The 12,424-nt window shown below is 37.3% G+C and overlaps 1 protein-coding gene across 1 annotated transcript; it reads right to left on the reverse strand.

The window, feature by feature from the left end:
• Window positions 1–5,803: 5,803 nt before the first annotated feature.
• Window positions 5,804–12,216, reverse strand: LOC134241807 (metabotropic glutamate receptor-like). The gene is made up of 5 exons (XM_062723825.1): window positions 12,049–12,216; window positions 8,505–9,950; window positions 7,028–8,300; window positions 6,719–6,934; window positions 5,804–6,629 (listed from the first exon to the last, which is right to left on the reverse strand). The coding sequence occupies exons 2-5, from the start codon at window positions 9,942–9,944 to the stop codon at window positions 6,595–6,597; spliced, it is 2,964 nt and encodes a 987-aa protein (XP_062579809.1). The 5' UTR covers window positions 9,945–9,950; window positions 12,049–12,216; the 3' UTR covers window positions 5,804–6,594.
• Between the last annotated feature and the right edge of the window lie 208 nt (window positions 12,217–12,424).

Here is a 12,424-nt window from a genome sequence, read left to right on the forward strand (position 1 = left end):
TTTCACTGTACTAAAGATTTCAGTGGTCCCTCACTACAAACTTGATACCTTGTGAAGTAGCATAACATAAATATTTAATTGTCCTGGGCTAGGGAGCTACCATTTGTCCTGGGCTAGAGAGCTACCATTGGTGCTAGTGAGCAACTATTTGTCCTGGCTTGGCTGGTGAGCTACCATTTGTCCTGGCCTGGTGAGTTATCATTAGTCATGGGCTAGTTATTGTGGTTTCATCAATTTTCATGGATTTTGTAAAACAGATATTTTCAAGGATACGTAATTTCTTGGATGAATGCATTGTCTATACAAACGAATAATACATTATAAAGTTTCGTGGATCTGCTCAACAACGAATATTAATGAAATCACAGTCGCTACCATTTGTCCTGGAAGTTAGCTACCATTTGTTCTTGTCTAGTGAACTACCATTTATCCTGGACTAGTGAACTACCATTTGTCCTGGACTAGTGAACTACCATTTGTCCTGGACTGGTGAACTACCATTTGTCCTGGACTAGTGAACTACCATTTGTCCTGGACTAGTGAACTACCATTTGTTCTGGGCTAGTGAACCATTTGTCCTTGGCTGCATTCAAGATGGTGGTGGCTAACCTAGCAGCTAGGTTGTAAATATCTGTCTCTATTGAGCGGAAAGCTAATCTAGCTGCTTAGTGTTAAATTTTGAATATAAATATATCACTTTAAACTTATATTTGGAGCAAAAAAGTTTATTTCAAGTGAAACTTCATGTAAATGTACTAAAACGTACAAAATAATTTCCCATTTAATTAAAATCATATGTGCTGCAAAGTTGTAAATAAGGAGGCCATCTTGGATTTGGTATACTTATAATTAGCAACAAATATTAATGCTAGCTCTTGTACATAGTGGCTAGGCTAGCTGTCCGTTCAAGAGCTTAGTTTTTCGTAGCAGCTATGCTGTTGAACGCACCCCTAGGCTAGTGAGCTACCATTTCTCCTGGAGTAGTGAAGTACCACTTGACCTGGGCTAGTGAACTACCATTTGTCCTGGGCTGGTGAGCTACAATTTGTCCCTGGTTTGTGAACTACCATTTGTCACAATGACCTACTTTTCAGTTGACATTCTCTGATGACACAGATGCATCAACTGACAAAGTTGAATGTTTCTTAAAAGATGAAGACCTCAGATATTTAAATATACATATTCATTACATTTCAAGAGTAGGCCACGGTGACCTACTTTTTAGTTGACATTCTCTGGAGATCCAAAATGCATCAACTGACTAAGTTTGGTGATTCTTAAACAACAAAGACCTGAAATACTTAAATAAAGCCATAGCATTTCAAATGCTAGACATAGTGACCTAATTTTTTGGTTGACATTCTTTGAGAACCACAAATGCATTAACTGACAAAGTTTGCTGATTCTAATCCAATTAGTACCTGAGATATTTGAATACAGTCATAAAGTTTCAAAAGTAGGTCTTGAAGACCCTTTTTTCGGTTGATGTTCTCGAAAGACTCAAGATGCATCACTTGACAGACAAAGTTTGATGATTACAAGCCAATAAGTACCTGAGTTATTTAGATACATGTATAGCGTAAAATCTCAAAAGCAGGTCACGATGATCTGTTTTAGCTTGCTGTCCGTCTGTAAATTTTCCACATTTTAAACTTTTTCTTAAGGGCCAAATTTAACCAAACTTGGTATAAAGCATCTTTGGGTGAAAGGGGAGTTTAAATTATTAAATGGAAGGATCAACGCCAGGCTCCTGCTTTTCTTGCTTTGTTGATACCAATGCTTCGAGAGGAGATAACCGGAATGTCCTTTGCTCACCGGCAAGCTGCTCTCAACAGGGACCAGACTATTCGTCTGGACCACTATCACCTTGATGAAGTGAAATTCGATATTTAGTATGACATTGTCCGGATACATGCAAAACACCTGGGTAAAACGAGCTTAATAGCGATGTGCACGAATCCGCCGTACCATCAGAATACCTGAGGGTGTGGCCAGTTACCCAAGTAACGAGAACCATTACACAGTGGAGGGACCAATGCTTCCTAATGAAGACGATGAGGTGGACATTACATTGGAGGATGTACCCGCCATTACGGATGGGAGTGAGGTGGACACGCAGGTTAAAGAGCAGGGGCCGTATCAAGAAAATCTGGATCTTTCCTCGTTTGATCCCAGAAATATTAACATTACTCGTAAAAAGAATATTCTGTATTTCTAAAGCGTCTTGTGATGAGGATGACACTAAAGAGCACAGGTTATTCTACAAAAAGTTCATCTTTTTAAGGGAAAGAGCGACATTCTCTTCTTGAAAATTCATTGACCGAGATTGAAGTCATTTGAAAGAACTTGGAGTATGTATACCAAATATGAAGTCTCTATCTCCTATAATTCAAAATTTATGGCGAAGGTACGAAAAAGCTATTTTTAGCATATAGGTCACAGTCATGGCCACATGCTAAAAATAACTTTTTTAAAAAAACTTTGTTGCCGCCGGGCGCACATCGTCACATCGTCTCAAGCCACGGTCCGGAGTCCGCATATATCTCTCTCTCAGAATGGGAGAGGAGCGTGCATTTTGGCCGTGCATGGTTTACGACGATGACATCATAAATATATATATACTTATATCATTGGCGTAATACCCAGGAGCAAAGAAACAGATTTTCAAAGAATTAATGTATTTTCACTATATAATTAAAAGAGTCCCCCCCCCTTTACACCAAATGACAAAACCCCTGACACAGAGGCCATGAAATTCACAAATTTGGTTGAGGCACTCTTGCTCAATATAACTACATGTATATACTTACTTAGTTTATTTAATACCCAGGAGCAGAGAAGAAGATTTTCAAAGAATTAATTTATTTTCACTATAAAATCAATAGAGTCCTACCCTAACACCAGAACCCCTGACCACGGGGCCAAAAAATTCACAATTTTGGAAGAGGCACTCTTCTTTATTATAACTATGTACTTAGTTAGTTTATTTAATACCCAGGAGCAGAGAATATTTTCAAAGAATTAATGTATTTTCACTATATAATCAATAGAGCCCCGCCCACCTGTGACCAGAACCCCCAACCCTGGGGCCATAAAATTCACAAATTTGGAAGAGGCAATTTTGCTCATCATAACTATGTACTTAGTTAGATTATTTGATACCCAGGAGCAGAGAAGAAAATTTACAAAGAATTAATGTATTTTCACTATATAATCAATAGAGCCCCACCCTAACACCAGAACCCCTGGCCCTGCGGCCATAAAATTCAAAAATTTTGAAGAGGCACTCTTGCTCATCATAACTATTACTTAGTTAGTTTATTTAATACCCATGCAGGAGCAGAGTAGAAGATTTTCAAAAAAGTAATGCATTTTCACCATATAATCTATATAGCCCCGCCATAGCACTAGAACCCCTGACCCTGGGGCCATGGATTTTACAATTTTGGTAGAGGACTGAATGCTTATTACATTTATGCCAACAGTTTGACTGCATGATGTCCAGGAGTAAAGAAGATTTTTAAAGATTTCATTAATTTTAGTGGTTTTGGCCCCACCCCTCAGGCCCCAGGGGACAGAGACCATAAAATTCACAATTTTTGTTCCCCTTCTCCCATAGATGCTATACACCAAATTTGGTTGAAATTGGTTCAGTGGTTTCAGAGAAGAAGCTAAAAATGTCCAAATGTTAACACACGACGGACGAAAACGGATACACATTTTTTAGAGCCTCCTTTATTTCATAATTTTTATTCCATAAAGATTTTCTAACAAATATTTCTGCTACACCCTCTTATATCTACCTTCTTTTAAAAAATTAGGGTTTTCATATTAATAATGTACATGGCCTAAGACAAGACCTTTCTCAAGTTTCTAAACACACTGTATTTTTGAACCCGTGACCTTGAAGTTTGACCTACTTTTCAAAATTATCATATTTCCTATGGGATGGGGATTCAATATTTGACATGTGCGTTGCCTGAAATAATGTTTCAGACATGCTATAATTTTGTACTCCTGGACCTTCGTGTTTCACTTAATTTTCAAAAATTTTAACATTGGTTATTACTTTTCCATGATACATGTATATGATGGGGCGTACATACTTGACACAATATGCCATAAATAATGGCATCCCTTCAACTGAGACACCGAAAGCGGGGGCCTACAATTCTTTGAATTTGATTGTTATATTTTCTAATATATGTATCAGGATATGTATTTTTAGATATATCAAGAAATCAGCTTGAATTTCTTATATGAAAAAAATGTATTTTTGATATCAAAATTCGAATTTTTTATATTAGAAAACTATAGTAGAAATTCATTTTTAAATCAGAAAATTACATTTTTTGATACCAAATTCAATTTAAGGTCAGATGACACGTTGCTCAAATTTATGTTTTGTATCTTTTAATGCCCCCCCCCCCCCACTTTTTTTTCCTCAAAGATAGACTTAGTATAGACATTGAACATTGCTGCGTAGGTTTAGCCCCCCCCCCTTTCCACAGACACGTTGCAGTATAGGTTTAAAATTGGGAAAGTGGTGCTGTTTGGAAAAAATGTTGTTACTGAAGTTCAAACCTATCCCCCCCCCCCCCCCAACGAAATAGAATTTTCGTCTTTGGGCAATGGACATTTCCTTTTTTTTTTTTGCTTGTCAGGTTTTTGTTTGGAGGTCTAAAAAAAATTTTTTCTTACACTTAGCCCCCCCCCCCCCACTTTCAATTTGCTTCCGACGCCAATGCTTCTGATTTCTACATTGTTTTCAAAACGAGTACACCAAAAATTGTGATATAAGCCATTCATAAGATTACCCGTAAGGGCTATATAAGAAATATCACCCTGTAGTATCTTGTCCAAATGCCTGGTGAGGTACCCTAATTTTTTGTGAGGATACTTGTTTAAATACCTTTACTTCAAAGTCAAAGTTTCAGATGCTGCAATTTCAGCAAAGGAATGACCAGGTTAATGTTTTTGGTGCAGGTTAACATTTTTGGTGCAGTTTTTGGTGTAGGTCTCATTTCCGAGTAACTATAAGCCCTATGTTGACAAAACTTACATGGATGGTACATCTTAGGATGCATACTACCAGACTTGCTTCGGATGCTGAATCTGACCTACTTTTTCCGGTTGAGTGAACAGGTTAAAGTTTTTGGTGCAGGTTTCATTTCGAAGATACTATGAGCCCTATAATGACCAAACTTGCATGGATGGTACATCTTAGTATGCATTCTACTAGACTTGCTTCGGATGCTGAATCTGACCTACATTTTCCGGTTAAGTGAACAGGTTAAAGTTTTTGGTGCAGGTTTCATTCCCAAGTTTCTATGAGACATATAATGACCAAATTCTTAAAAAAAAATAGATTTTCGAGGAACGTGTCATATGACCTTAAAAAAGGTATAAGAAAAACCTTTTCAATTTTTTTTTTGATATCAGAACGTGATTTTTTTTTCAATTCAAATATTCGATTTTTTCATCAATTTACTTTTTTAATGTTTTAAATAGTCTTTTGGTATCAAATATACGAAATTTTGATCTGACAAAAAAAAATTTCTATCAAGAATTCGAATTTCTGATATCAGTAAATCATTTTCTCTATCAGAAAATAGATTTTATGTTATCAGAAAATTATTTCCTGATACATGTATCAGAAAACGCCCAAACAAATATTGAGTATATTAAAATGGCGCCTTTTTTTCGTTGAGGAAAATCTTATTTCTAGCGAATTATCATTTGTTCAATAACTTCTGCGTTTTGTCTTGTTTTTGTTTTCGTTTTGGAGCATAGCAAAACAGTCTTTTTTGTACAAAATAGATTTTATTACATATAAATATATATTTCACCTAGTATGTCTTGACGTACAAATCTGATAAGCAAAAAACACACTATCGAAAAAAAAAAAAACAACCACATATGACCTTTCCAAAGGTACAAAACATCTTTTCGCACATTATCATGCATGCATCTCTCAAAAGCACTATTATCACACTGATCAGAGTAATGTAATTACAAGTACATGTAATTTTGGTTTTAAACATATATAATTTTATGTACAAAAATGTATACATAAATGTCTTCCCGATGAAAAAAAAAAAAGAATATTAAGAATTAAATGTCTTAAACATGAAGAATTCCATATAAAAAATGAGATTCATCAACAGAGACGAAAGAACTATACTGTTAAATTGTATTATGCAATATTTCATCAAAGTGATTAAAATCAACTGCTCTAATACGCCCGGAAGCGGAAGCGTATTAAACCTGCTGATTGTAATCAGATTGTCTTTAATTACAGAGAAAAATATATCAAAAAGCTATGGTGAAAAACAGTATAAAGGTAAACGTGAAAATAGGTACATATAATGCGATATAGTCGAGTCAATATCCCTTGGCTATCACATTGGCAAGTAAGTCCGTACTTCAATCGAATACACCAGCACGAGTGTTCGATTGCTATAACAGGCATTTTTTTTTTACTTTAAGGTACTTGTCCATAATGCCTATTTTCACAGATTGATTGGCTGTTTACTTAACTGATTTTACAAGAATTTTAAAGTCTAGTTTTGAACTGTTTTTTCTTTCTTTCATTCAAAGAGCACCGAGTTCACGTTGTGAGCGGGCTTCTGTAAAACAGAAAAAAGAACATCATTATTTAAAAAAAAAATGAAGGCTGATTGGCTTCAGATATTCTAAGAATGGTAGTGATACTCACTTCTAAGTGTTCCTCCGCTTTCTGATCTTGTTTTCCTGTAGGACCCGGCGTAACCGGTGTATCCTATTTCTGACACTGGGCGTTTTCGCTCTGTAGGGTGTTTCCCTGTTAAATCTCCAGTAACCCTTAGAACACGACTGCTTCCCATATCGTTTCGTTTGGTGTACACGGGGGCGCTGTGCCCACTGTACATACTGCCCGGATGTTTAAGGTGGTCTGTAAATACAGGAAACATAAGTGAGAATATTTTTCAACTTATTTACAGTCAAATGCGAAGGATGTCAATAAATTTCTTAATTTACAACTTACTTGGATCTCCGTTGCCAATGACAACCGGGTTGGAGTATTCTGCGGAGTTGACATACACCATTGAGCTTGGCCTGCTCTTGTAGCTAGGTGGCGCCATGACCACCGACCCTGCGTAGTAGGTATCGCGGTCATCCTCCAGATAAATTCCCTCGACGCCCATATTTACAAGTTGTCTTACTTTGGGTAAAAATAAAGAAAAGAGACAAAGGGTCGCAGTGGTAAAAAGTCCAAAAGCAATACAGGCATCGCCGTATTCGTGACCATAGGCATCATCGCGGTTCAGTCCTCCGACCAGGCCCCAAGCAATCCAAACCGGAATAGAAAATCCAGCAGCAATCCCAATGAAGACACTTTCTCTGTGATTTGTAATAATACCGTGGGCTTTCATTGCAACAATGGTGGTCATGAGAATTAAGAACATAATGTACAAGAGAGAGAGAAGATGGTTTTCAAATGGTGTCCTCACAAAATCTTGCATATCACTCCATCCTTTGTTAGCTTGCCAGGTAAAATGGTTGCAAATCCATTCCTCTCCGCCATAATTTGCGGTGACTTTCACAGCATATGGTGGAACCTGGATGAGCCATTGTACGTTGATGACCACTTGGACTCCGACAGCAAACATAAACATTAGGAACTGATAGATTCCCTTGAGGTAGTTTGGTGATTCCATATCAGCAAATATGGATTCCGAGGATTTCGATGTTAAAAGAACCATGAGTTTTACTAGCAGAACAGCAAAAATAATGGCATAACAAAAACCTACCCCAAATCTTGTTATACCACAAGTAGCATTTGTAGGTATGAAGATAAAAGCAAACAGAGTCAAATAGGACAAAAGTATTCCTAGCAGTAACAACTGACCAAGCCACATCGTGCGCCACTGCCGTCCAATACTGGTACCAATCAACTTATACAGGATATACACTTCAAAGACAAGAACAGCCAAAATTCCTAAACCTGCTAAAACACCCAGAGCAATAATCCACCTCTGGCCAGTTTTAAATCTGGTGTCGTAGAGATCCCTACCGTCATCTGACGCGTATATTCCCGTCATTTCCTCGTCGTAAGGGTACCTTATCAATGCGTATTTCCCGCCCTCTGTCGGATCCGTTGTGGTGGACATCATGGCTTGTGAGGTGGGCCTGGCGGTTGAAGTCGTGGTCGACAAGGTTTCGTTGCATTCTAGACAAGGTGAGTTTGGGCAAGTTGATGAAAAAGTCGTCAATGTTGCCAGTACTTTTAGTCCTGTTGCAGGGTTGTAGTCGGCAATCTAAAAACAAAAACAAAAAAATAACCATCTCGTATTTAATCATTGGAAGCTTTTTAATGTACGTTTTAAAGGTTATATATACAAATTTGATCTAGAAAGAAAAAAAAGTTTTTGTCGTTTAATTGTTATTCTCTCCCTTTTATTTTGATAAGCCAGAATTGAATGACCGTTTTGTAGTAACTAAGTATAAGTTTCAGTACTTACATCAGTTTCCTGAACTACCCGCCCAGCTTGAGCCTCGTAAAGTTTAATTCTTAAATTACTAAAAGAATTGGAAGCATCCCCTTTCATCGGTCCACTGGATTGGAAGTAGTGCATAGCTCCGTCAGTCGTGTTAACAATCCCGGTGTATATCTGCTGACCACGATTGTTGGTGTTGAGATAAGTTGAACAAAGATCACCAGAGGTACAAGCACTTTTTGCACCGTCCTGAATACCCTGAATGACGGCTTTTACGGCAGCGAGAATGTATGGTACATAGGGACTTCTCGTGTATAAATTTTCAAGGGTTTCATCTTCATTGCAGGTTCTGGTTGCACAGTTTAGTTTTTCGCTCCAGTATTCTCTAAACCACTTTTGGTTTCGAGAGTTGAGTTTGGGAGTTATCTTATTCAGGTATAGATAGAACTCTGCGACATCATTGTCTAATGAAGTGGGACTTCGGAGCCTGGTAGCATAGGCGCTCACGTCAAGACCGTCAACGACGCTGGCGTCCCAGGTACCGAAGAACATCATTCTCGAAAATAATGCAGGGTCTTTGGTTTTAAAATTATCTTTCATTTTCTGAAGGACAGTTCTCGCTAGACCTTTTGGTGCTAGAAGCACTACGTGTCTGACTTCCTTCCTTTCGTACACAGCATTAGCCAAGGCAGTTAACTCGGCATCGGAAGGATTTGCAGGAATACCAGCATGATGAACGATGCAGACTTTCTGTGCTTGTTTTTCTACGTCCTCTTTCAAAGTTTTGAATTGCGCATGTCCGAATTCGTTATCTATATAAAGTACTTGTACATATTTTGCATTTAGCGCAGCAGTGATTAGCGCACTCAAGGCCTTTAAGTGTACTGCATCACTGGGAACTGTCCGCAGAAAGAAATCGTAGGTTTCTCCTTTGTCAGACAACAAACTGGACGAGGCTGCGTAGCTAACCTGGGTTTTATTCATATCCTTCAGAAGTCGTGCAGACGACATTGCATCGTAGTTGTCGCCTGGTCCTATGTAAGCCAAGAGATTTCGTGGGGATGGTGCGTTAACGTCATTCAGTTGAACCTTGCACGTCTCAAAACTCAGAATATCTTCCAACGTTCGTTGGTAACGGGAACAAGTATCTAATGCCACTCCACCAATCGACATCTGGGTATGAATGTTCTTGTATTTTTCAATCGCCCAGAGAAATGCCTCCAAATTGATAATTTCTTCTTCCCGGATGGGGGCGCTGTCACATGCATAAGCATCATTAACTCTCTCGTGAACACCAAAGAGACCGCCTATGTAGTAATGAGAATTTGGAGAATTGTCTGAAACAGGTATTATGGCTCTTTTTTCGTACTGACAGGCCCCACTTCCAGTAACAGGACAGGTGCCTTGTGCATGAGCATATCGAAGAACAGCAGCTAGAAACAGCAGGATATGTAAACGACCCATCCTTGGCTGAAATTAAAACGCAAAATTTGTGTTTAAAAGAGGCAGACAATTATTTTCTTCAAAAGGAGGTGGAGGGGGAGGGGGAGCCATCTAAGATCTTATTTTGTCACATATTTCTTCCATATTTCCCAATTAAATATTTTTAAATAAATCAAATGCATTTATGATTTTTCAATTTTCGTTTTTTCATAATGAACTTCAGGCACGTAGCATTTGGGGGGTGGGGGCTGCCCCCCTTTTTTTCCAAACATAATTTTTACGATTGAAAATGTACATTGAAAGCCTGGTTACACACCCCCCTTTTTCTACGATAAATTGAAATAAGGGTAATGTAATAAAATATGGAAAGGGATGTGATATTGAAAGAAGTTGGTGAACATAGGATTTTCGAGTTTGGGTAATTGGGCCCTTTTTTTGCTTGTCAACTTTTTCAGGTAAGTAAAAAAAATTCTTTGGCTGCCCCCCCCCCCCCCGTTCAAAAACGATGCCACGTCACTGAACTAAATTTATTTAAAAATATTTAATTCTATTAATCGCTTCAAATACCACCAAAAACTAAAGATTGTCAGTGTTGGATGAACACAAAATCGAAGCGTCCAATAGAAAAAAAAGGAAAATAATTATTTTCGATCCGTTTAACATGTGAAAGGCAGTAAAATGTATGAAAAAGCTTCAATATATCTGTACATATATTTTATGTCAGATACAAGAATTGTTCTTTTAATTGAATGGAGGTTGCATATTTGTGTTTTCAAAATAAGAATTACTGATTTTACATTCATTAAACCGTGATGATCTTTATTTCATAGCAAAGGGAGGAAAGAGGTACTGTGTCATAGTAGGGTGTGTATGATTTAAATGCTAGGAGAGGAAGAGAGAGATAAGATTATATGGATTGTTTTTGTTTTTATTGTATATGCATAAAAAGCATAAAAAAGCCTTAACAAACCTTAAACAGCATTAAATGATACACCTAGATGAAGTGTTTGAGCATATTCCACACAACGTCACTGAGAAACCTGGGAGCTAGTATGTATGAATGCTGTACTTTAGATAAGTAATGCAATTTGCTATAAAAATAAAGACTTAATTTGAAAATGATAATTTTATCTCATGAACAAGGCCAAAGTAATATAATAGATAATATATTTAAAAGAAACTGATTTTTTTTAAATAAAGATGTAATAGGGAGGGGCAAATTTTCAAGTCTACATTTAAAGTATCATACATGTAAGCATAACACCCTCCTCTCTCTCAAAGAATACATTGGAAATAACTGAAACTTTTAGGAAACTGTCAAAATGCATCAATTTTTAGTTGAAGGCGCGGGGGGGGGGGGGGGGGCAAACCCGGCAAAGTCAATATTGTGTATCCAAAAAATCAATTAAGCCGTTGTTTTAGTAACACCTCATTGGCCTTTCCTTTTTTTTTTAAAGGTTTTGTAGGTGGGATTAGCCCTAAAACCAGTTTGGCCAATGATTTCCAGGATGTAACAAACTATTATACAGTTATATATGGTTCCATCATATAAGTTGCTTTGCCAATAGTCAATTTGGTGATTGAGAATTAGACTACCCTACCTCTGAAACATTAAACGTTTTTTTAAGGTATGGTGCGATACTGAAATATTCTGCTGCATCTTTTACTTTTTTTTGCACATGAATTGATCACACCTCAACACATCCGTTCAATTACTTTTTTAATTTTTTCCCATGATTATAATTTTTTAACTTAATATTGATGAAAGATGTCAATATTTTCAATTTGTTTAATTTCAGAGAATGTTTACAGTACCACCTTAGTTTTTTGAAGACAGAGGGTGGTGTCCTACGTGCATTGTTTACAAAATTTCAGTCACAATATACTCTTGTTCCATAATTAAATCAAGTCCTTGAATCTCTGTTTAGATGTTGGGAAATGGTGTTCAGAAAATAAAATATTTCGCATTATCAAAAACATATAAATACCTTTTTCTTCGTTCAAAACAATACTTTGGTTTTTGTTGATGGAATTCCATTCACTGATACACATGTTTCAGGGTTTGGTCTTGTGTTTGGAATTGGCAAAATTCATGAATATGGATTTCTATGCTAGCAATGCTTACCTTTCTTTCAGGGGGTCTGTCTTTTCCCCTTCCCGTGTCACACTTTTCGAAATCCTGGAATATCCCTCTTTCTTGGAGGCAACAAGATTTAACCCAACCCAGACCGGCGTTCTAAAAATACACACCCAATAAGTCTTTAGAAAACCAAACTAGTGTATTGTATTGAATACCTGTATACAGGTAAACTAATGTTGCGAGACCTCGGACTCTTACATGCTCGGAAAGCAATAAACCCCGAGGATGATTCTTGTATCTGAAAATATCATGCTCAGTGGCGCGCGACTCGAAAAACCTGTCCGACCAGTTTTACGCGAAGATTGGATAAAAATAGACTGGGCTTGCGTTCATTGACAATATCGATTGAGGTGTGCATAGA

Source organism: Saccostrea cucullata, unplaced genomic scaffold, assembly GCF_032062105.1.
Source record: "Saccostrea cucullata isolate Sc308-1 unplaced genomic scaffold, CSIRO_AGI_Scuc_v1 ctg7, whole genome shotgun sequence".
Classification (NCBI taxonomy): Eukaryota; Metazoa; Mollusca; class Bivalvia; order Ostreida; family Ostreidae; genus Saccostrea; species Saccostrea cuccullata.